Genomic DNA, 25,000 nt, shown 5'->3' with positions numbered 1-25,000 from the left:
GGTCTCAGGGGCAGCAGCTCCAGCAGGGGACCCCGAACTTCCCTTTCCCGGGCCACATTAACCAGCTCTAACTGGGGGATCCTGAGGCGTTCCCAGGCCAGTGTGGAGATCTAATCTCTCCACCTGGTCCTGGGTCTTCCCCGAGGCCTCCTCCCAGCTGGACGTGCCTGGAACACCTCCCTAGGGAGGCGCCCAGGGTTCATCCTTACCAGATGATCCTGAACCACCTCAACTGGCTCCTTTCAACGCAAAGGAGCAGCGGCTCTACTCCGAGTTCCTCACGGATGCTGAACTTCTCCCCCTCTCTCTAAGGGAGACTCCAGACCCCCTCCTGAGGAAACACATTTCGCTTGTGCTTCTTCTTTTTTTTATAATTTAAGTTGAGCAGAGGTTAAAGGTCGTTGGACGTTTTTAAAACCAGATGACAAGAAACCAAAGTCCCAATCTAACCCTCATTATCATTCCTCCGCCCACCATCTCCACCACCACCATCATCTCCATCATCACCATCATCACCTCCCCCACATCCATTCTTTTCTCGTTCTCCCCTGGTTGTCATGGAGACACATGCGTGTGTGTGTGTATAACATACAAGTCGGGGAGGGGGGAGGGGGGTGGAGCGGCGTTGTGAGCCGCTTGCAGCCGAGTGGAACATCAGCGGAGGCAACAAGTCCGTCAGATGAGAGTGAGACGGGAAATCTATCATCAATCGACGAAGAACAAAAGTCCAAACAGGAAGCAGAGGAAACCCACATCAATCCCAAACTTTAGGAGCCACTCAGACTCCAGAGCCGAGGCCAGAGTTCTGCTCCTTCATCAAACCCACGGGTCACTTTGGGTTCATTCATCTGAGCAGAGTAATACGTGCTCTTCTGTGTGAGGATACACAACACTTCTCCTGCTAAAGAATAATATATATGGGTGTTACCATCAACCACAGAGATCTAACACTGAAGCTGTTTACAAGAAGGGAATCAGCAGACGAGATTGCTTACTCCGGGTAGTGAATGAGTCCTGACCCCAAGTGATGAGTTCAAGTACCTCAGGATCTTGTTCACGAGTGAGGGGACGATGGAGCGGGAGTTTGGCCGGAGAATCGGAGCAGCGGGGGGCGGAGCTGCAGTCGCTCTACCGCACCGTTGTGATGAAAAGAGAGCTGAGGAAGGCAAAGCTCTGGATCTACCGCTCAGTCCTGGTTCCTACCCTCACCTGTGGTCATGAAAGCTGGGTCAGGACCCAAAGAACCAGGTCCAGGTCCAAGCGTCTGAAATGTGTTTCCTCAGGAGGGGGGCTGGAGTCTCCCTTAGAGAGAGGGGGAGAAGTTCAGCATCCGTGAGGAACTCGGAGTAGAGCCGCTGCTCCTTTGCGTTGAAAGGAGCCAGTTGAGGTGGTTCAGGATCATCTGGTAAGGATGAACCCTGGGCGCCTCCCTAGGGAGGTGTTCCAGGCACGTCCAGCTGGGAGGAGGCCTCGGGGAAGACCCAGGACCAGGTGGAGAGATTGTCACATTCACCCGTTCACACAGACATTCACACTGATGGCAGTGGACATCTACAGACCATCTAACGTAACCATTCACACACATTCACACACCCATGCGCAGGACGAGGAGCAATTCGGGGTTCAGTGTCTTGCCCAAGGACACATCGACATGTGGACCGGGGGAGCTGGGGATCGGACCACCAATCTCTCAAATGGAGGACGACCCACTCTCCCACTGAGCCACAGCGGCCCCATAACGCCCCCCTTTTCACGTACACAAAGTCATCAGACCCACTGTTCATGTGAAACTATGGACTGGTGCAGCTTTCATGAACGACGCTAAGGATTCTCGTCCCGACCTGTTTTTAATGAACGGTCCTGTTCATCGGCGTCACCTTTCACACACACGACGCTCCACTACGGTCGCTGTTTCAAACACGAGGAACATGTGAATAACTCACGCCACAAAAAGGTGTGTTTGTCACTTCAGAGACACACGGGACATGAACGACACGGGCCGCAGCCTCCTGGGTGAAAGTCCCATCTGCCGCCCCACATCCCACGTCCTCACGTGGAGTTTGGCGCTCTTAACCCTGGAACCCTGTTATCTGTGAGCGTCTAATATCACCACAGACAGTGTTGAAAGTCCTTGTGCGTTAGTGCCAAACGCAGAGAGGGAAGTGACGAAACAACCGTACTTGATGCCTCGGGGATGAGCACGAGCTGGGAAGATGCAAGTCGGAATTTTGGCCCATTTAAAAGTGCTTATTTGCTCGTTTTTACCTTCGTATTCCCGTGAACTCTGAGTCTTTTTAGACCCATTTCAGGTGCTGTTGCTGCTCATAATTCCCACTGAGGCACTGGGAATGGGGGGCTGCAGAGTGAGCTTCCTTGCTAGCATCTCTTGGGAAATAATTGTTGCTATGGCACCAAAGCTCAGCTGTTCATTGGAGGTTTAAGCCGCACCGGGTTGAAACTGACTGTGAGCATTCGCGGAACTATTTATACACCGAATCGAGAAATTACATGACAACATGTCTGCTTATGCTTGTTGCCTCTGGAATAATGTGACATTAGAATTTCAATTTGAATATTCAAACACTTTGGCTCAGTGTAACCGCGTGATGACATGTCACCGGTGGAGGGAACTCGCTGCACGTGACTCGTGGTAATAAGGCAGACAGAGGAGCAGAGGGGGGAGTCGTGTGTGACGTACAGCGCGTGCCAAAGGCGAGGGGAGGAACGAGAGAGTGTGTGGGGGCAAAGAGGGCAGGATATAAAGGGGGAGGGGGTGGGAAATAGACAATGCATATAATGAGCGGAGAGAGGAATAAGATTAGAAGAGCGGCAGCGGAGAAGGTGCAGAAGAGAAGGTGGAGATAACAACTGGAGTGAAAGGAGCAAAGGTAAATGAAGGGAGGTGTTGCGGAGACGATGAGAAGCTTAGAGGAGCAGAGGTTAGATGGAGAGATGCAAATAGTGTTTGAGTGGACAAAAAGAACAAAAGACAGTTAGAGGAAGTGGAGAGGACGCGGCCGATTGTTGGAGGGGGTCGTTAAACAAAGGAAATGAATTTGTATCTGTGTGAAAGCCCTCTATCTGGAGAACGGGCCACTCAGAGAGGATGATGGGAGATTTCTGTGCTTCAGCTCTGCTCCAGTTCTTTTCTTTCGGTTGTATGCAACAATGATGATCAGGCTTAACCACACACACACACACACACACACTGAACTGACACATGATATTATCAGATGGCATGGCCACACACCCACACAGTGTCCTAATTAAGAGCAAACGCAGCAGCAGAAACAGCAGCACTGGGTTTCCTCCTTTGGGCAGTGGGAGCGCCCAAAAACACACAAATACAGTGTGGCACAGGCAGACGTGTCTCCATAGCGCCCGTCAGCACTGGAGGACGCTCCGGCTGAACAGACGCTATCATGTTGGGCAGCTTTTTGGGACCACAGCTGTGTTTTTGGACCCTTGACGGGCTCGTCACTATCGTCTATAACAGGCTTCACACTGCTACAACCATGGTGGCTTTTTAAATATTGGATCTTTATTTAAAGCTGCAATCGGTAAGAAGTCTGGCAGATGGAGCTGACTCAGTCAAATTTTGAATGTTTACAATTTTCACGCCCCTCCCCCTCTACCACCGACTCTTGTGAACGAGCCCGTCTCTTCACTCATCGATAAACAGCATGGAGTACACGCTACATGGAGGTGGGCTAGCTAACTTAGGTTGCACTCACACTGTCCTTCCGTACCGTGCCCCAGGACGTTTCACGGCTGAAGTCTAGGTCGTTTGACCAGTGTGAGTGCAACCGTACCATGACCACGGCCCGTTTGGGAGAGGTGGGCTTTAGTAAAGCACGTTTGCACGTGTACGAGCACGAGCGTGCGCACGTGTACGACCACGAGGCCTACGGCGGTTCTGAGGTCATTTCCTGTGCGCCTGTTGGGACGTAGAAAAAAGAAGGAGGGACCATGCGCGGACATTTAAAACAATGGCGGTGAAAGGTTCACGTTGGTGTGATGCGGAGGTGGAGTGTTTACTGCAGATTTGGTCGATGACAAGATTCAAAAACAGTCGACAAGACGCACAAAAACTCCGAGGTCTACGGAAAGATCTGGAAACAAAGCCACGCATCGCCATGACGTCATCAATGCGTGTGACGTGTTACGGCGTGATGACGTATAGGCAGCAAGAAGCATTCTCAGAGGCCCAGGTAGTGTGAGTACAAACGGGCCTGGAGGGGGGGACAACGACCCTAAAGCACGGGGCACGGGACGGATGGAGGGCGCCCTTACTCATAGATAGTAACTGCTAACGCCATTTAGCGTGTTACATGCGTGGGGGAGGGCTGTGGCGTGTGCATGAACTGTGAACTGAGAGTCAGCTCGGCGCTGAGTGGACAGGATGATACGGGCGCGGTGGATTTTTGCAAAACAAACAACAAGCTCTACGTAGAGGCACAAAAATGTTGCTGACTGGGACTTTGACCTGGCAAGTCATTAAGAACAAAATCCTATTCACAGAGGCGGCTGCCATTGTTCATTCTGAACAGCATTCATTTGAATGTTCACAAACAGTCAGGGCGCCCTCCCACTGTGCCTCCGTCCCGTGCCCCGTGCTTTAGGGTCCTTGTCCCCCCCTCCAGGCCCGTTTGTACTCACACTACCTGGGCCTCGGAGAATGCTTCTTGCTGCCTATACGTCATCACGCCGTAACACGTCACACGCATTGATGACGTCATGGCGATGCGTGGCTTTGTTTCCAGATCTTTCCGTAGACCTCAGAGTTTTTGTGCGTCTTGTCGACTGTTTTTGAATCTTTTCATCGACCAAATCTGCAGTAAACACTCCACCTCCGCATCACACCAACGTGAACCTTTCACCGCCATTGTTGTTGTTGTTAAATGTCCGTGCATGGTCCCTCCTTCTTTTTTCTATGTCCCAACAGGCGCACAGGAAATGACCTCAGAACCGCCGTAGGCATCGTGCTCGTGCTCGCACACGTGCTTTACAAAAGCCCACCTCTCTCAAACCGGCCGTGAACGGCCAGCTGGTCAAACGCACTAGGCTTTACCTGAAAACCGGTTTTGGCCCGGTGCGGAAGGACAGTGTGAGTGCGCCCTAAGTGACAAGTCCTGCATAGTATGCGTTTCAAGTCTCCAGCACTAAAGCTCTAAAATGGTCACAAAAAGCACACAAACCTGTGGCTAAAACACTATTTGGCCCAAAGCGTGGAAACCCTGCTCCACATGCCTTCATTTGGTGTGTGTGTGTGTGTCTGGTTGTCCAGGTGTGTGAAAGGGAAATAAGATATTTAAGACAACAGGGTTCCTCCAGCTTTGTGTCAGCAGTGTGTGTGTGTCTCTGTCCTGTTTCAACAGGAGAAGAACTTAAACTGAACGCCATCCAGAACTTTTAGGGTGAACCGGGACGTGGTCTATGAGAGATCCGATCACCAACAGACCTCACTGATCTGATGGGAACCAGACGAGTGAAGGCTGTGTCTTACGCTCTCTACATGTTGGTTTCTGATGCACTGATCCTTCTTTTCCTTCATCCACTCCACGCACCGATATCCTACATTGTACAGAACGCCGGCGGATCAGAAAACAGGCATAAACTTGTTGTATTCAGCTCCTGGCTCCGTGTGTAGGTGGAGAGTGCAACTGTGATAAAGATAGTAAGAGCCAGAGAGCGAGTTCTTCCACTCGAAAAACAAGAGAGTCCACAGCATGTCTAGTGGCTGCTTGTTGTTCTGCTGTCAGTGCGAGACCTGCTGTTTGTGTCTCTGTTACAACACATTCCTCACACAGACGGAGGAATGTTGGCTGCAGAAGTCAAAACCTCTCATCTGTGCATCCGAGAGCTCCGGTTTTAAACTGATCGACGACTTAATGAGTCGTTGGATTCCTGCACACGATCAGAAACCTGAACACGGTTACGATGACGTCTACAGAGGTCTGAATAACCGCACTTCTCAGGGTTGAAACCAGGGGAACGTTCACTCATGTGCACGTGTGTTCCTGCTTGTGTGTCGACCCCTCTGTGCCGTCAAACGACCTCAACAGCAGGTGATTTATCACAGACTTTTCCTTCACGTCGACAGTGTAAGTGATGTTTAAGAGAACGACCTCACTGCACGATGCTTCATGCTGCATGATCAGTGGTGGTACGATCCCCACCTCCCCTGGTCCACATGTCGTAGTGTCCTTGGGCAAGTCACTGCACCCTAAATTGTTCCCTGTGCTGTGCATGGGTGTGTAAATGTGTGTGAATGGTCAGATTAGATGGTCTGTAGACGTCCACTGCCATCAGTGTGAATGTCTGTGTGAACGGGTGAATGTGACAAGTAGTGTGAACGCGCCTTGAGTAGTCAGAAGACTAGAAAGGCGCTTTACCAGATGCATGATGCAACCGTGCACGTTATCGATCCTGCACTCAAATAGAAATAAAGCTGCACGTGACATCGACTCAGTAGTGCGAGCGCCGGTCGAAGCCGTGGAAGCAAAACTTTCAAACTCCGACAAACGCCCCGATGTGATCTCCGTTCGGCCCCGGCTCGCTCCCTTCATGAAGCGCTCGAGCTAATGAAGCACTCGGCTCAAGTGGCTGTCAAAGAGGACCCCGTGGGACTGCCTTTCATAAACGCCCGCCTGAGTAAGGCTCTTTTGTAACTCAGGCGTAGGTTATGAGTCAATCTCTGCAGCGCTGCCGGGGTTGTTCCCCCAGATGATGGATGTGCTGCTGCAGCAACCATCAGCAACACAAACACACCAGTACACATGCATACAAGGGACACCAGCGCATATAGTTACGCACACACATTCAAAACCTGTCACTGTTATACTGTACATGCTCATATTTTGTGTATATTCTCATTTTTGGGTTAGGGTTAGTTAATAGTTAATTCATATTTAAAGGTTGAATATGTAGAATATATTTAGTCTGAATTAATATTTTAAATTTGACAGTGACTTTCTGTCCCGTTGTGTTTCCATGGTAGCAGCCAATAGCGTTGGGCGTTGCTGGTTGTCAGGGTTGTTTGTTGTTGGGTGCAGCTACTGTAGGCTGGCACCGGGTGAAATGGAGTTAGCCAATCCTGCAGCTGCTTGGGAGCCTCAGTGAAGGGGGCGTTCTTTGTCCCAGCAGCTGAGTGAGCGGAGACGGGCAACAACCAGAGTCACTATAGGCCGAGCATTCACTCCATGGACTGAGAGAAAGGAGAGGAACGCCATTCAAACGCACGCCCACATGGCTACGCTGCTCCTTGATGCTAACATCACTTTCATCTGTACTTAGCTGGGATGGCTAACGCTAACGGCTAACGCTAACTGTCAGTCAAACTCCTCTAATCCTTGTTTTGATGCTGTGATTTTCTGGAGGGGACGGGTTCAAACAGGCTCAAACAGACTCCGGTCTCCTGGAGCTACTGGGCCGGGTCTGACCAACCTGGCAACCCGACTGCTGGACTTCTATTTTGTTGTTGCGACAACGATCTTGAGACACTAGATGGAGCTGTTCTGCTCATTCTACATATTCAACCTTTAATACTGTAACACACTGCTTTGTTTTATCTTATTATTGTAAGACATGCCTCACGCCCGGTGTCAGCTGGGATCGGCTCCAGCCCTCCGTGACCCCGACACGGACAAGAGGACGAAGATGAATGAATGAACATTTGTCATCGTCATTGTGTCATTTTAATGATGAGGGAGCGAAAGTAATATCGCCTCAAGAATATCGGCCATCCGTATCGGTCATCGGCTAAAGCTGATGCAAAGAAAATCGGCCTCGGCCCTTTAAAAGTCCATATCGTTCGATTCCCTACTCTAAATTAAAGCTTGAGCTGTTTTTTAAGCGTTCCCCAAAGTCGACGTTTTACAGCTAACAGTCGTCCGCCGCAGGACGAGAAGCTAAAGGACTAAACAGACGCTCACTCGTGGTCAAACTCCTCTCAAATACCAACATGTGAAACTGAAACCAACCTTTGGCCAGGAAGACAACATTTGCAATGCCTCGTTGCAACTGACCTTGTCCATTTTTTGCACTGTTGCCATGGTAACAAATGAGACGAAGAACAACGTGCTGCTACTAAAAACGTTTTTCCTTGCGCTCAAAAGCTAAAATCAATCTTATATATAATCGCTAACATGCAAACGGCAGTGAAGCATCTGTGTGTTTTAGTTGGTACTCCACCTGAAATGGACTCTGGCTGTTGTAGTTCTTCACTTCTTTGTCGGCTCCACGCACGAGCAGCACTCTGGCACAGTTATCCTGGGGGGGGGGGAGGAGGAAAGAGAGAATAAAACATATGACAACAAAGAAAGAGGACAAAGTCAAAGACAAGACACTGAAATACGTTCATTCTCCTACTTTGCTGAGGGGGAAAAAGGCTGATCAGCTCCCAGTGGCATCAGCAGAATTCTCCCCAAAGAAGTGAGGAGGGCAGGAAGTGATCAGTGCGGCTGGATGCCTGAACATCCCAGCACTGACACAAGAAGAAGAAGAAGAAGAGCACAACAGAACATCTACTAGCTATATCAGGGCTGGAGCTTCACTCCCTGTTAAGTGTGTATCTATTGCTCCACTCAAAGAGAACGAGGGAGTGAGAGCGAGAGAGAGAGAGAGAGAGAGAGAGAGGAGAACAGAGAGATGGAGAGTGCTGAGGGGTTTGAATCTACTGCACAAATCGCCCACAAAGTGCTCAACCACGCATGTACCGTGCACACACACACATGAATATAAATACTTTCTGTTGCTGCTGAGAGATGACGAACCGCTCACACAGATGCACAATCCTAATCTGTGCACTGTTGTAAATATTGCTGCCATTAGACATTCAGCATCTTATTTTAAGACACGCATGAGTGCGTTATTTTTACTCATGGACGTCTCCATCTGGAGCGGAGCGATCCCACCACGTCTTTCTACATTTAAATGGAAGTGTGTGACATGAATCAGAGCTATGAATTGAAGCTTTCAGGAGATAATTGCCGTTTAAAGCAGAGCGCAAGACGAAAATGTGGAAGAGGAGAGGCAGAGGGACGCAACGTGAGAAAGGTCCAATCTCTGGTGTCCATGCTGCTGCTGCTGAGGCAGGATGAGCCAGGATGAGCCGGGATGTGGCAGCTCGGACGCCATGGAAACCCCGGCTTCAAATGGATTTCTCTTGTGCACTTCATGATGTGACAGCGGACATATATTCTCAGCAGAAGTTTATGTTTTAATGCACCTGAATCTGCTCAGAGTGCTTCATGAGTGCAGGCATTTTTAGGAAGTATTGCACGAGAGCGTAGTCACATAGTGCTCCAGGTCCCCCCCCCCCCCCCTCTGTTACGCAGAAGCAGCTTCAGCAGAGAGGACACTGGACATCCCCGACCAAAGGAGAGGAGGCGATGCGGTCCCACAGTCCCTCAGGGCAGCAACATTTAAAGCGACGCACCGGTCGGCCTTCGATCACACACACAGGAGGGGGAGCGCGAGCAGCCGCTCTCCATGACACAACCGTTTGGTTTCACTTTTGCGACCGGCGCCTGTTTTTCATTCCAGTTCCAGCCTCGGTAATGAAAAGGTGTTAAGGCTGTCCACGTTTAGAGAGCCTGCGTGAAACATCCCATTAAGAAGCACTGAACACGCTTTAATGGGGAGAGGCGAGCGTGAGTGCAGCCGGCGGTTTATGAATCCTCCTTCACTTCGTTTCTTGACTTCATGACATTTTTTCCTCAGTGTCAAAGAAAAGTGTAAAGATTTTGATCGTATTGGGCATTTGGTAAGGATGAACCCTGGGCGCCTCCCTAGGGAGGTGTTCCAGGCACGTCCAGCTGGGAGGAGGCCTCGGGGAAGACCCAGGACCAGGTGGAGAGATTAGATCTCCACACTGGCCTGGGAACGCCTCAGGATCCCCCAGTTAGAGCTGGTTAATGTGGCCCGGGAAAGGGAAGTTTGGGGTCCCCTGCTAAAGCTGCTGCCCCTGAGACCTGACCCCGGATAAGAGGCTGAAGATGAGATGAGACTGACACAGAAGCAGCATTTCCACACCTCCTCTAAAACTGGAGCTGTGAAGCAGGTGTCCGACCCTGCTCCTGGAGAAGCACTGCCCTGCATGTGTTAGGCTTCTCCCTGCTCCAACACATCTCCAGTGATTTTCCAACACATCTCCAATGATTTTCAAACCTGTGATAAGCTTCAGCCGACTGATAGCGACTCTCTGGGATATCTTAATTAATAGCTGTTACATGAGAAAGTTGTCTCGATTGCTTATTTGATGAGAGTTTTTGCTAGAAACGAATCTGAGATGGTTTCACTTTTACTGGAACTAAGGGCGCACAGGTAGTGTGAGTACAAACGGGCCTGGAGGGGGGGACAAGGACCCTAAAGCCCGGGTCGCGGTGCGGAAGGACAGTGTGAGTGCGCCCTAAGGTTGCACTCACACCGTCCATCCGTACCCAAACAGGTTTCACATCTAAAGTCTAGTTCCTGGTCACACACACACATATATATATATATATGTGTGTGTGTGACCAGGAAAACCACTGGTCGACCAAGAACATCCTTGGTCGGTGGCGGCCTTAGTCGCTACCATCATAGTTTACCACCACCATGTGCGTCTGCATGAATGAGTGGAACCTGAAACCCCGTAAAGCGCTTTAAGTGCCTTGAAAAGCGCTTTATTTACACGTCATATTAAATATATTTACTTTCAAAGGCGCTATTACCCGAAGCTGTGTCAGGAAAGAAGTCACATAGTTTAGCTGTTTATTGCAATTAGCAGTAGACGGCGACTTGTCGGCGTGGTTGCACTTCTGGGGATTCTCTGAGCTCAGAATTAGAGCATCAAACACACGAGCATGATAAATAACATGCAGCGAGAACTGCAAACGATCGGACCCAGGGGAGGAAGGAACAAAGAGCCTGCAGGGTGCGTACAAACAAGTACAAGCGCACGAGGTGGAGGCGGCAGCAGACGTTCCACAGCGTACAGAGTGAAGGTGAGCATGGAGCGTTCAAGGCCGTCCCGTCACTTCAAGTGTTCAGACGCGTCCACCTCCTCTTCTGTTTAAAGCATCACCTCTTGTGTTCGTGTGATGGATGTTCTGGACTTACAAAAGCACTTTAGGAAGGTGGGGAATCTGCGCTTCAGTCCGCCAAATGACCCGCAGCACTGCCAGCTGCTCCCTCCTTTCTCACAGTTTTAGAAAGAGGACATTTGGACACAGATGGGCTCTTGTTCAGGTACGGACGACTCACACACACTCAGGTGCGTCCTTGAGGGAAAAGTCCAAGTGATGTGAGTCGTCTGTGGCTACGACAGAGTGGACAAGTGGAAAAGACTCAAGATAATACCTGGAGTACGTCATAAACTGACATGTTTTTAATAATAAAGTGATAAAATCAACACATTTAAAGCCTGAAGATAGTGAAGAACATGAGGTATGGAAGAAAATCTAAGAAAATACACATTTACAACTGGACTCCCTTGGTACCAGCACTTTTCTCTTTTGCACACAGCACCTTTATCAGTGTAGGGCAGGGGTCTGCAACCTGCGGCTCCGGGGCCGCATGCGGCGCTTGGGCTCCCTTTCAGTGGCTCCCTGTAGCTTTGGCAAAAAATGATATAAACAACGTGTAAATAATGTGTTTTTTTGCACGGTGGACGAGGGAACACATTTGATCTTGGAGCTGAAAAAATGTAACGTGGAACTAAAATATGCGTCACATCCTTGGTGTACGGCCCAGCGCCTTTCCCTGCAGGTGCTAATCTGGAGTTGGTGACCCGCGCTGATGCTGGATAACCCCCCCCCCAAAAAAACATTAGCGAAGGAAAACTGTGTTTCGTGGTCATTTTAATTTGATTTCACATGATGGTGGCTCATATAGGGGCTACACGGTGGTGTGGTGGTTAGCACTGTCGCCTCACAGCAAGAAGGTTCCTGGTTTGAATCCCGGCTGGTTCCCTTCTGTGTGGAGTGTGCATGTTCTCCCGTGTCTGCGTGGGTTTTCTCCGGGTGCTCCGGTTTCCTCCCACAGTCCAAAGACGTGCAGGTGTTGGGTTCATTGATGACTCTAAATCACCCGTAGGTGTGAATGGTTGTCTGTCTCTGTTCGTCTCTGTGTGTCCTGTGATAGACTGGCGTCCTGTCCAGAGTGGACCCCGCCTCACGCCCGATGTCAGCTGGGATTGGATGAGATGAGATGGTACCAAAAAGAGTACCAGATACTAACCCAGACTCATAAAAAGAGCTGAGCCAAGCCGAGCCGCACCACGCAGAAGAGCAGGGACCCAGATGTCCTTTCGACATTCGTGGGAACACACATTGAGTGAGGGGTCATACATGTGTGAGCACAAACACTTACATTCCTGCAGTCAGGTGGATTTTCATGCACCTCTTAATGGTGAAAACCACAGGTGCATGTTTCAGACTCCACACGGTGGCTTCAGCATGTTGCTCCACATTTCTCCCGCTTTCTACGACGTGTTTGACAGAATTGGCTTAACTATCTCAAAATAGCACCAGGTCAACCCAACAGTGGTGCTCTCATTCACACATTACACACACACACACGTATACACACACACACACTGTTCTCATCAAGTACGGAAACCCGCACACACACACTCTACCCCTGCTCACCTGGTTGTATAGGGCACAGATGTGAAGAGCAGCGTTCCCCGAGGCGTTCTGGGCGCCCATGTCTGCTCCGTAGAACAGCAGATGCTCCAGGTGTTGCACATGGCCGTGACGACAAGCCTGCACACACACGCACACACACACACACACACACAGACAAATGAAGTTCACTGTCATATAGGTAGCAGTTGCAGTAACAGTCGTTCAACACTTGATGTCAGTGTGCTGCAGAGGAGACGAGGAGCAGCTGTACCCTCAGTTTGAACCCGCTCAGTCAGAGATGGGAGGAGAGGCGTGTGTGAGTGTGTGTGTGTGTGTGTGTGTGTGTGTGTGTGTGTCTAGTTTTGGGGACAGTTGGGGGGATTATTCTGGAACTTCCTGTGTACACTGTGGCTTCCTTTAGAGACAGAGACCCAAACATCTGCTTATCGACCGCAGCCGTTTACAGTAAAAGGTATTTCACCATCAGAGGAGAAGTGCAGCGGAGTCGTGTTACGTAACTGAGCATTCGCACAGCCGGCCAAACATCAGGCTGAACGTGTCGGGATGATTCATTTGTCTTGACTTTCTGTTTTTACTGTTTATTTTCTTACGGTTGTATTTAAATTTGTAAAGTTGAATTGGTGATGAAACACTTTATCTCATATGCAGAAGGCATCTTTCTTATGTCGGCCGTGCATCCAGGGTCCATCCATTTATGGTCCAGCTGTCAATGGCGTTTCAACCTGAACTGAATAAGCTGCTGCTGCTGCTGTTACTGCTGCTGCTGTTACTGCTGCTGTTAATGCTGCTGCTGCTGCTGCTGCTGCTGTTACTGCTGCTGCTGCTGTTACTGTTGCTGCTGCTGCTGCTGCTGCTGCTGCTACTGTTACTGCTGCTGCTGCTGCTGCTGCTGTTACTGCTGCTGCTGCTGCTGCTGCTGCTGCTGCTGTTACTGCTGCTGCTGCTGCTGCTGCTGCTGCTGCTGCCATAAACAGCTGATCTCTCCCCATCATTTCTCTGTAAACTCTCTTTTAACCGTTCTTCCATCGCCCTTCAGCTTGTCTTTGAATGCTCGGTCCATACTCCGGCAGTTTGCCACAAAAAAGTGCAAAATTCTCCGCTGATAATCGAGCCGAGTAGCGAGCTAGAGGAAGTAAATTTAACCACAGATGCATTGGACAGTGAGTCAACCAAAGAATTGCGTTTCAGTTACAGATGGTCTCGTATTGCGTGCCTCCACCAGTGTGAGTGTGTGTCCAGATAAGAGTTTCTGCAGCCCGCCAAGTGGCGAGTGACTGATGCTAATTTGGGAGCGTGCTTGCGTCTGTTGCAGAAGAACCAGTGACAGAGAGGATGCTGGTCTCTTTCAATCTGATTTCACCGTTTTGAACATGTGGGTTGTTCTTGTCAGTGCTGATGAAGTTATTATCATCGTGACCAAAATGAAGGGAAAGCGGCCGATCCTCACAAAAACATTTAATTTGAGTTCTGCTGATGAACACGGTGGATCACTGTAAATACATGTATTGATTTAGAGGGAACGAGTGGATCACTCAAAAGGTTTGAAGCCAAGTTTCTATAGAAGCCAAAATGAGGGCTAATGACTTTTAATTTATCAATTAATCAGTTGATTAACGTTGCATCTCCTCTCATCTTCAGCCTCTTTTCCGGGGTTGGGTCGCGGGGGACCCAAAGAACCAGGTCCAGGTCCAAGAGGGGGTCTGGAGTCTCCCTTAGAGAGAGGGGGAGTTAATGTGGCCCGGGAAAGGGAAGTTTGGGGTCCCCTGCTAAAGCTGCTGCACTTTCAACCTGCACCCCACAAAACGCCTGTGGGTGTATTATGTTTTAAATATATAGCTTTTAATTAAGATTCTACATATTCAACCTTTAAGACTTTATTTAACACCTGTAAGCACTGTGACATCAGCCTGTTAGTGCTAATTAGCATGTTAGCGGTGTGAACTCAGGAAGTGAACATTATACATATAAATAAATACAGTATCATAAACACAACGTTGACCTCTGAGCCAGCTGCAGCCGCTCTGTTGGAGTGGGACAGACACGATATAGAGAGATATAAGCAATCTGATAAACACACACACACACACGCACACACACACAAACAAACATGCATGCACACACACACACACACACACACACACACACACACACACACACACAGACACACACACACACACACTGGAGCGCGCCACTGTGTGGAGACGTTAATAGTCTGTCACTGCTGCAGGGTGTCTCTCCTTAAACGACTTTATCTACTTCAACGGGTAACAGCTGCCAAGGCAGCCGCCCACAGCCAGGGGATGTGTGTGTGTGTGTGTGTGTGTGTGTGTGTGTGTCTATGTGTGTGTGTCTGTGTGTGCTTTACCAATACCAGCTGTTCCAAATAAACAGCCAAAAAACCCACCTGGTGAATCTAATGGTGCGTGTGTGTGTGTGTGTGTGTGTGTGTGTGTGTGTGTGTGTGTGTGTGTGTGTGTGTGTGTCTGTGTGTGTGTGTGTGTGTGTGTGTGTGCGTGTGTGTGTGTGTGTGCTTTACCAATACCAGCTGTTCCAAATAAACAGCCAAAAAAACCCACCTGGTGAATCTAATGGTGCATGTGTGTGTGTGTGTGTGTGTGTGTGTGTGTGTGTGTGTGTGTGTGTGTTTACCTGGTGAACCTCGTGCCAGCCGTTCTCGTCCTGGCAGCAGACGGAGGCGTGGTTGGTCAGCAGCAGCTCGCAGCAGCCGGGGTCTCCTCCCACCACCACGCTGTGATACAGAGGAGTCAGACCCCGACTGTCCTTGTAGTCCGGGGACGCTCCCAGCTCCAGCAGCGTCTGAAGTGTGTGTGTGAGGGGGTCGAGAGGAGGGGTCACAAACACACAGAGAGGAGATATGTGAAATATTAAGCAGGGTAGGCCGTCAAGTTTGTAGTTTCCATGGTTCCTCATCTCATCTCCAACCTCAGCAGACCCCAAACTTCCCTTTCCCGGGCCACATTAACCAGCTCTAACTGGGGGATCCTGAGGCGTTCCCAGGCCAGTGTGGAGATCTAATCTCTCCACCTGGTCCTGGGTCTTCCCCGAGGCCTCCTCCCAGCTGGACGTGCCTGGAACACGTCCCTAGGGAGGCGCCCAGGGTTCATCCTTACCAGATGATCCTGAACCACCTCAACTGGCTCCTTTCAACGCAAAGGAGCAGCGGCTCTACTCCGCAGGAGGACAGCAGGGGGACAGCAGGGGGACAGCAGGAGGACAGTAGGGGGACAGTAGGAGGACAGCAGGGGGACAGTAGGTGGACAGTAGGGGGACAGTAGGAGGACAGTAGGAGGACAGCAGGGGGCAGTAGGAGGACAGTAGGGGGACAGTAGGGGGACAGTAGGGGGACAGCAGGTGGACAGTAGGAGGACAGTAGGAGGACAGCAGGGGGCAGTAGGAGGACAGTAGGGGGACAGTAGGGGGACAGTAGGAGGACAGCAGGTGGACAGTAGGAGGACAGTAGGAGGACAGCAGGAGGACAGCAGGGGGACAGTAGGAGGACAGTAGGAGGACAGCAGGAGGACAGCAGGGGGACAGCAGGGGGACAGCAGCCCTTTACCGTCAGTGCGACGTGGTTCTTGGAGCGTGCAGCTTTGTGGAGGGCGGTCATGCCGTCTTTGGCTCTGAAGTCCAGGTGAGCTCCTCCGTTCTTCAGCACCTTGATCATCTCCACCACGTCGTCCAGGTGAGCCGCAAACGTCAGCGGACTCTCTGGGAAAACAAAAGACACACACAACATCGTTAATGATCGCACGTCCTCGAGAGCAGGAGACATACCCAGCACAACACAACCTATAACCGGGGACAGGGGTTGAAGCCTGAATGCAAGGCATCTATTTTATATTATATATCAAACAATGTGCAGTGTGTTCGTCCCTGCTCAATAAACTTCTAAACTAAACTAAACTAAACAAAACTAGCGGCTGCCGTATGCCAAACTACAAATTTGTGATTGTGATTTTGAGCTAGATAAAGATAAGTGTTGTTTATTTCTAGCCTCAGACACCTAAAAACTCTGTTTGGTAGAGAGTGAACAAAATACTTATATACTAAAAATTCACATCTCCAACACCGATGTAGAAAAAGTTAAGATAAGAACAGAGTACGAGAGGAAGGAGACGACCTGAGAGACTGAAAAACGTGCTTTTCTGTATGAAGTCAGTCAGTGGTGGTGGAGCGAGACCATGGAGACTATAATATACACAACACGCAAAATCTAAATGTTTTAAGTTATGGAAACTTAAGAGTCTTGCTGATGTGGTAGGAGAAGGGTTTTGTATCCAGAGTCTTTAGGGCTCTTTTATAGAGACTGTCTATTGGTCTGAGTGCTGTCGTACGCGCCAACGACCAGCTGGTGAAGCAGTAGTCGACATGTGAGAGGATCATACGGTGTAAATACATCAAAGCTGCACTGGTGGGTAGTGAATTCCTGATCTGTTTGAAATTTGCCAGGTTGTATTTGACAGAGTTAGACACTTTTTTGATGTGTTTCCTAAATGAGCGTGTCGAGTCCAGGATAACTCCCAAGTATCTGAACTCGCTCACCAAAGCGAGCGCCTCCCCTCCCAGAAAGACACCAGAATGATCAGCATTTGGCGGCTTTTTAGCAAAACACATACAGACACGTTTTTTTAACATTTAAAGAAAGGAAACCGGTGGATTGTTCCTCCAGGTAGGGAATGAGTCCTGACCCCAAGTGAAGGAGTTCAAGTCCCTCGGGATCTTGTTCACGAGTGAGGGGACGATGGAGCGTGAGTTTGGCCGGAGAATCGGAGCAGCGGGGGCGGAGCTGCAGTCGCTCTACCGCACCGTTGTGATGAAAGGAGAGCTGAGGAAGACAAAGCTCTGGATCTACCGCTCAGTCCTGGTTCCTACCCTCACCTGTGGTCATGAAAGCTGGGTCAGGACCCAAAGAACCAGGTCCAGGTCCAAGCTTCTGAAATGTGTTTCCTCAGGAGGGGGGCTGGAGTCTCCCTTAGAGAGAGGGGGAGAAGTTCAGCATCCGTGAGGAACTCGGAGTAGAGCCGCTGCTCCTTTGCGTTGAAAGGAGCCAGTTGAGGTGGTTCAGGATCATCTGGTAAGGATGAACCCTGGGCGCCTCCCTAGGGAGGTGTTCCAGGCACGTCCAGCTGGGAGGAGGCCTCGGGGAAGACCCAGGACCAGGTGGAGAGATTAGATCTCCACACTGGCCTGGGAACGCCTCAGGATCCCCCAGTTAGAGCTGGTTAATGTGGCCCGGGAAAGGGAAGTTTGGGGTCCCCTGCTAAAGCTGCTGCCCCCGCGACCCGACCCCGGATAAGAGACTGAAGACGAGATGAGATGAATCAGTGAGCCAGCTCTGAATATGACACATTGCTGTCGTGAGTGTTGGAGCAGCCTCTGTTGTGTTCCCAGTCTCCCGGTGTTACTTCCTGCACCGTTCGTGACAAAAGAACCAGAACGTAACAGAAAAAGAAAAGTCATCACAGCGGGTTTTCTTCTCCGTCCCCGTCACAGTCGGGGTTGTTGTCACCTCTTCTGCGCTGATAACGCCCAGGCTGATTAAAGCAGGTCAAACGTCTGTCACAGCTAATTAGAGCAACACAAATACTTTGCTGTGATTAAGACGTCTTTGGAAATGTCAGTGTAAATGAGGTCCTCAGAACGGGGCACTCGGAGGAAAATCATGTTCTCATTTCACTTCATACAAAATAAAAATCTGTTTAAGTCAGTTTGTGACGGCGGAGCTCAGACACAGCTTCCTGTGAGTTGCATGATGTATTAAATATATTAATATAATATATAAAAATAAGTATATTTGTATTTTGATTTGTAATTTTCACAGTTGAAACCTGTTAAACTCCTTTTTACTGATTGTTTAATCAGACTGTTCTCTCATTTACACCAATGTTTTTGTCACAGACCGTATAAAACATGGATGTAGCATCTCCGTCGAGGTCCGTTCTCTCAACTTGATCCAATCCAAATGTATGTGACGTTGGGGGGAGGGGCGTACGTCCATCTGGCTGACGTTTACCTCCGAGGAGAAGTGAGGGCCAGAGGCTAGCTGTCACTCAAGAGGCCACGCCCCTAATTATTCATAAACTTTAACCTCCAATCAAATAAAAACTAGCCCCTCCCCCTCAGTGTTGTCATGGAGATCTGAGCTAAACACACAGACTAGAATGTTCTTTTGTCCTTAAACAGGTTTAATGATGCTGTGTAAACGGCCTGTTTAACATGGGGCTCAATGAGAAACTGCTCTGTTATGAAACCTGCCCCTAGTGGACACTCAGAGAACTGACGCTGACGGAGCTTCCTGATTGGATCAAACCCAAAGTCGCTGTGGTGGGGGGTTGTTTTTTGTCCACAGCTTCTTCTTTTATTGAGGGGTGAGGCGCCAATGACAAATAACACACTGAGAAAACAGGCGACACCTCCTACAGCAGTGATAGCTGCACCTGATTGGATGAACGCCTCACGCGTGAGCTGCCTACTCCTGCTCCATTTTTGAAAATAGACAAACACTGAGTCTAAGTTTGGGACAGTAAACTGAATCATCTCATCTCATCTCATCTTCAGTCTCTTATCCGGGGTCGGGTCTCGGGGGCAGCAGCTCCAGCAGGGGACCCCAAACTTCCCTTTCCCGGGCCACATTAACCAGCTCTAACTGGGGGATCCTGAGGCGTTCCCAGGCCAGTGTGGAGATCTAATCTCTCCACCTGGTCCTGGGTCTTCCCAGAGGCCTCCTCCCAGCTGGACGTGCCTGGAACACCTCCCTAGGGAGGCGCCCAGGGTTCATCCTTACCAGATGATCCTGAACCACCTCAACTGGCTCCTTTCAACACAAAGGAGCAGCGGCTCTACTCCGAGTTCCTCACGGATGCTGAACTTCTCCCCCTCTCTCTAAGGGAGACTCCAGCCCCCCTCCTGAGGAAACACATTTCAGACGCTTGGACCTGGACCTGGTTCTTTGGGTCCTGACCTGGACCTGGTTCTTTGGGTCCTGACCCAGCTTTCAGGACCACAGGTGAGGGTAGGAACCAGGACTGAGGGTAGATCCAGAGCTTTGCCTTCCTCAGCTCTCTTTTGGTCACAACGATGCGGTAGAGCGACTGCAGCTCCGCCCCCGCTGCTCCGATTCTCCGGTCAAACTCACGCTCCATCGTCCCCTCACTCGTGAACAAGATCCTGAGGTACTTGAACTCCTTCACTTGGGGTCAGGACTCATTCCCTACCTGGAGTAACAATCCACCGGTTTCCTGCTGGGAGCCACAGCCTCAGATTTAGAGCTGCTGATCCTCATCCCGGCCGTTTCATAAATATCCTCATGAGTGACTTCACCAAAAACATTGTTTCTTATGTATGGTAAAGTGATTCTAGTGTGTTTTAGTGCCATTTTAAGAGTTTATAGTATATTTTGATAAATATCGAGGTAAAATCGTGAATCGTTTCCATATCATCCCGTGTCTAACGGCGGCTGGTTTGGAAACTTTCTCTAATATTAAGAAAATAGTTGATTCAAATATGTTTCTGTAAACATGTTAGCCAGGAAATAAGCTATAAACCAATCCCGGACAGCGACAGCGGTTAGTTCAAAAGATTTCCGTGAGTTTTGAGAGATGGCAGGTTGGTCCTTGATTTGCATGAAGTAGCCTGGACCTCAGCTTTATGCAAATGAGGAGCGGGAGCTCACAGTCATCGTGACCACGTATCATGACTCGACTGTAAACACAATATTAATGCTCGACCACGGCTCAGTGAGGTGATGTAATGATGTGAGAGTGGTCTCAACAGAGCTCACAAATGTTCCATAAACACAAAGTGAGCAGATGTTACGTACGACGCTAGGCTAGGCTAACAGTGAGAAGTCCTCCCAGGCCCACTCGGAGGCAGAGAGTCCAGGGTCTGCGGAGACCGCAACCTGACAAGAACAAGAGCTCATTATCTGCAAACACGCACATCCACTCACATGCACACTTGACTTTAATTTGTTGGGGAGCTGGTGGTTAATCAGTGCGCTTTATCAGATGTTATTCCTCGTTACACAGGAACGAAATCCATCAGGAGGAACACGTGAATTTGAGAAACCGGAGACGCATAAAAGATGTATTAATGGTGAATGAGGTAAATGTAAAAATGTAACTTGTGGGACTAGTGAAAGGGATTCTGGAGGACTTTATTCTTTCTCCATAATTCATTTGTTTCCTCTCTTGTGTTTCTAAAGGCTCCCAGTTATTAATGCAGACGCCGGTTTTGAACCCTGGTGGAGAAAGAACACATGCACGTGCAAACACACAAATACAAACTCATAATGAAATACAGTCTGTGTGTGTGTGCTTCATACTTCAACCTGGAGACCTCAAAACTAATATCCATCAGTTTGCATTCATTCATTCATTCTTTGCCCCTCGTCCCTTAGAGAATCCGTGCACGTCACTGATGATTTCAGTGAACATTTCCATGTCCGCGTGACCGTGTGTGTGTGTGTGTGTGTGTGTGTTCTGCGCTACCACAATGCATTGCACAGCTGCTCGTGCAGACAATCAATGGGAAGTTTGGAAATGACATATCATCACTCAAATGAGCTCAGTGAGATGATGTTAGAAGAGCGACTAACCGTGCATTCACACCAAAAGCGATGGAGGAGATGGAAGCTTCAAGCTGCCATTCAAAACCAATGGAAATGACAGGATGACACGCTATGTTGCCTTTGACGACGCGATCCGGGGGGATGAGAGCAGCGTCTATCGCCTCATCGCACGTTGCGCTTGGAAGAAGCAGCATCGCGTGACGCTGTCCTGCGATAGCAAATCAGCCCTGAGATTTGGTCAGCGTCATCAAAGTTCTCTGTGATCCATCCAGGGGATCACCAACGCCGCCATTGTTGCAGTTCTTTGGGGGAAACCAGACTGTTAACTATGAACTGTGCATGGCGGCGACGTGCCTTTACTGTGGGCATCTAGTCTGCTGGAAATCCAGAAGAGGAAGAAGAAGAAAGGCGTCAGTGCAGAGTGAAGCGTGTCCCGGTCTGATCTACAGGAGAGCGGAGAGCGGAGAGCGGTCAGCATCTGTACGACTTTGGTGGCTAAATCTCTGACGGCCTGATCTCACTGCAACACGACGACACACTTCCTCTGAGAGCTCATTTATGTTCTTTTAGAGCATTCAGACCCCTGTTAGCATTAGCACTAGCATCACTTCCATTTAGCACAACAGCAGAGTAGGCTCGCCTCTGCTGCTAGCTGCCTTGGCTGCTACCTGGCTCGGCTGCTAGCTGCCTCGGTTGCTACCTGCCTCGGCTGCTACCTGCCTCGGCTGCTAGCTGCCTCGGTTGCTACCTGCCTCGGCTGCTAGCTGCCTCGGCTGCTACCTGCCTCGGCTGCTACCTGCCTCGGCTGCCCCCTGCTACCAATGTGAGCAAGCAATGCCATACTCGCATTCCCGGGAGATTGAATCGCCGGGTGGATGCATGAGTCAAACAAACACATGACTTTCACCCAGGAGACCTGCGCTCGTGTCCCGTATGAGACCAAAAGTCTTCTGCGTTATTTTAACAGAAGTTCTTAAGCTAATTTATCTTTTTATTTTTTTTATAACAAACACACCCAAACCAGAATCTTTTCCTGAATCAAACCCAGTAGATTTGCTTGACGAGTTGGAACGGGTTGAAGAAATTGTCCGAAAACGGTTCAGCAACGATTAGTGCGCTCGTCATTTCTCACACTGCACAAAAACGAGCAGGGATTTCCCCAGCTGTGCTGACACGAGCCGCAGGAAGACGACGAAGAAGAAGAAGAAGAAGAGTGTTTGTTTTATTTTGTGACTCACAATGAAGAGCTTTTGTTGGACAGCTGCAATCAATAGCTGGTAAAAGCTGAGTAACAAGAGTCCTAATCTGCCGAGACGCCTCTTCCCTTCAGCTCAGAGCCGTTCATTGAACAAAAGCTCCCAAACCCATTAAGAGAACCTCAATTCTCTGCTTAATAATGCTTTCTCCTCTCAGCCTCACCTTTATTTGCCTCAACAGACCCATTTGTTTCTCTTTCCACTCAAAACCGGAGGTGTTAAGAGCACCTGCGCCGCTGAGATACCCTTGACATATTCATTAAATTATCATAAATAAACATAACTGTCAGATTTTACACTCAGGAAAACCAGCGTCGGCCATCCAATGAAAATAATGAGCTTTTCAACACAGGCAGCTTTAGACGTCCAGGAACGGTAATGCTCTCTCTCCACAACACAAACCAGTGCTGTAGTAAAGGGATGACTTCAGTAACACGAAGGGCTCCAGGAGCTACGCTGTGAACCTGACTCATCCTGCCCGCAGCGCTGAACTACAAGCCTCGAGAGTTTCCTCTTACTCTCACTGATCCTTATCATCAGCGTGTGTTCGGAGGGTGAAGGGATTTCAGTTTTTGATGCTGGTCAGAGTTATAGTCCTGCTTTTCTTCTGATGCAGAAAGGAGACTTGTTGCTGCTCCTGTTGCCTGTGACGACTTTGGCCGGGGGCGGAAACCTTGTTGATATGAAGTACATCTCATCTCATCTTCAGCCTCTTATCCGGGGTCAGGTCTCAGGGGCAGCAGCTTTAGCAGGGGACCCCAAACTTCCCTTTCCCGGGCCACATTAACCAGCTCTAACTGGGGGATCCTGAGGCGTTCCCAGGCCAGTGTGGAGCTCTAATCTCTCCACCTGGTCCTGGGTCTTCCCCGAGGCCTCCTCCCAGCTGGACGTGCCTGGAACACCTCCCTAGGGAGGCACCCAGGGTTCATCCTTACCAGATGATCCTGAACCACCTCAACTGGCTCCTTTCAACGCAAAGGAGCAGCGGCTCTACTCTGAGTTCCTCACGGATGCTGAACTGCTCCCCCTCTCTCTAAGGGAGACTCCAGCCCCCCTCCTGAGGAAACACAAAACACAATCCTGCCGCTTGTACCTGTGACCTCGTTCTTTGGGTCATGAGCCATCCATCTTCATATACAGTTTATAGCTTAATGCAAACAAAACTCCAGGGTTGAATTTCGGCCTGCATGCACGGTTTGTCGGAGTGGCATTTTTTGTTTTTTAGATTATTTTTAAGCCTTAATTACAGAGTACATCTGCAGATTGACAGGAAATATGTGAGAGAGATAGCGAGAGAGAGGATGTCACGCAGCAAAGGGCCTCAGGTCGGAGTCGTGCCCGGGTCGCTGCGGTTGAGGACCTTTAGCCTTCTGTTTATGGGGCGCTTGCTCTAAGGCTGAGCCACCCGGGGCCCCGTCGGCCTGGCATTGCTGAAACAGAGCACGCGGACTGCCCAGTGGTCACAGCATCTCTCTGTTGGTTAACTGCTATACCGCTTTGATACGCTGTGTATTCACCAGTGTAAGAAAAAATCCATACCATCACAGCCCTATCGTCGACTCCAGTTTCCATTGGATATGGTGGTCACGCATCGCCTACAAGATCCTCCTGCTCACCTACAAATCTCTCCATGGACTCTCACAGATCTCCTCCACCCCTACACTCAGTCACTCTCCCTGTGGTCCTCTGATAGGACCTGCTGACCCTCCGCCCCACCACACCAGGTTGTGGACTTTTGGGGACAGGACTTTCTCTGTCAACGCTCCCACACTCTGGAACAGCCGACCCCTCCATGTCCGCTCTGCCCCGTCCCTGCCTGTGTTCAAAAAGCACCTCAAAACATTTCTTTCACCAAGTCCTTTGACCCCTACCCCCCCCCCCCCCCCCCCCCCCCAATTGGTAAGTGACCTTGGGTGCCATGAAAGGCGCTATATAAGTCCAAGAACATTGAGACGGAGCCCTGTTTGATGAAGCTGCAGTGGAAAACGTGTTGTCTCTACTACTCTGCTACTGGAGAGGAGCCTGTTGCCCTCTGGACAGCAGTGAAGGTGTGTGCAGCTTTCGTTGATGCCGAGTATCTTCCAGGTGTGAACATGAGAGTTGGATACCAGGAGGAGTATGTGTGTTCAGTCAGCCCCCGCCACATCCTGAATAACTAGAGTCATTAGAGCCAAAGACCTGAATCAGTGCTTTTACACACAACCACACTGGGGTCCAGCCAGTGCCCGGAGTAATGAGCCGTGTCCTAACGTCAGTGTGTTCTCATCAGAGCTCGCAGATCAACACAAAGTGAGCAGGTGTTATGTACGACGCTAGGCTAGGCTAACAGTAAGAAGTCCTCCCTGGCCCACTCGGAGGCAGAGAGTCCAGGGTCTGGGGAGACCGCATCCTGACAAGAACAAGAGCTCATCATCTGCAAACACGCACATCCACTCACATGCACACTTGACTTTAATTTGTTGGGGAGCTGGTGGTTAATCAGTGCGCTTCATCAGATGTTATTCCTCGTTAAACAGGAACGAAAT

At 49.8% G+C, this 25,000-nt stretch overlaps 1 protein-coding gene across 1 annotated transcript in view; it reads right to left on the bottom strand.

Annotated features, from left to right (window-relative positions):
- shank2b (SH3 and multiple ankyrin repeat domains 2b) overlaps window positions 1-25,000 on the bottom strand; it is a gene marked incomplete at both ends in the record, with an annotated part of 138,868 nt that overhangs the window by 99,666 nt on the left and 14,202 nt on the right. The window contains 4 exons of the mRNA XM_083920918.1: window positions 8,194-8,271; window positions 12,630-12,746; window positions 15,279-15,446; window positions 16,207-16,358. Coding sequence (XP_083777044.1) covers window positions 8,194-8,271; window positions 12,630-12,746; window positions 15,279-15,446; window positions 16,207-16,358 — 515 coding nt within the window. The remainder of the gene's footprint in view (window positions 1-8,193; window positions 8,272-12,629; window positions 12,747-15,278; window positions 15,447-16,206; window positions 16,359-25,000) is intronic.

The sequence above is a fragment of the Echiichthys vipera genome (assembly GCF_963691815.1).
Source record: "Echiichthys vipera genome assembly, chromosome: 1".
Taxonomy (NCBI): Eukaryota; Metazoa; Chordata; class Actinopteri; order Perciformes; family Trachinidae; genus Echiichthys; species Echiichthys vipera.
Note: the sequence above shows the minus strand (reverse complement) of the source record. Positions and strands in the feature narration are given on the sequence as shown.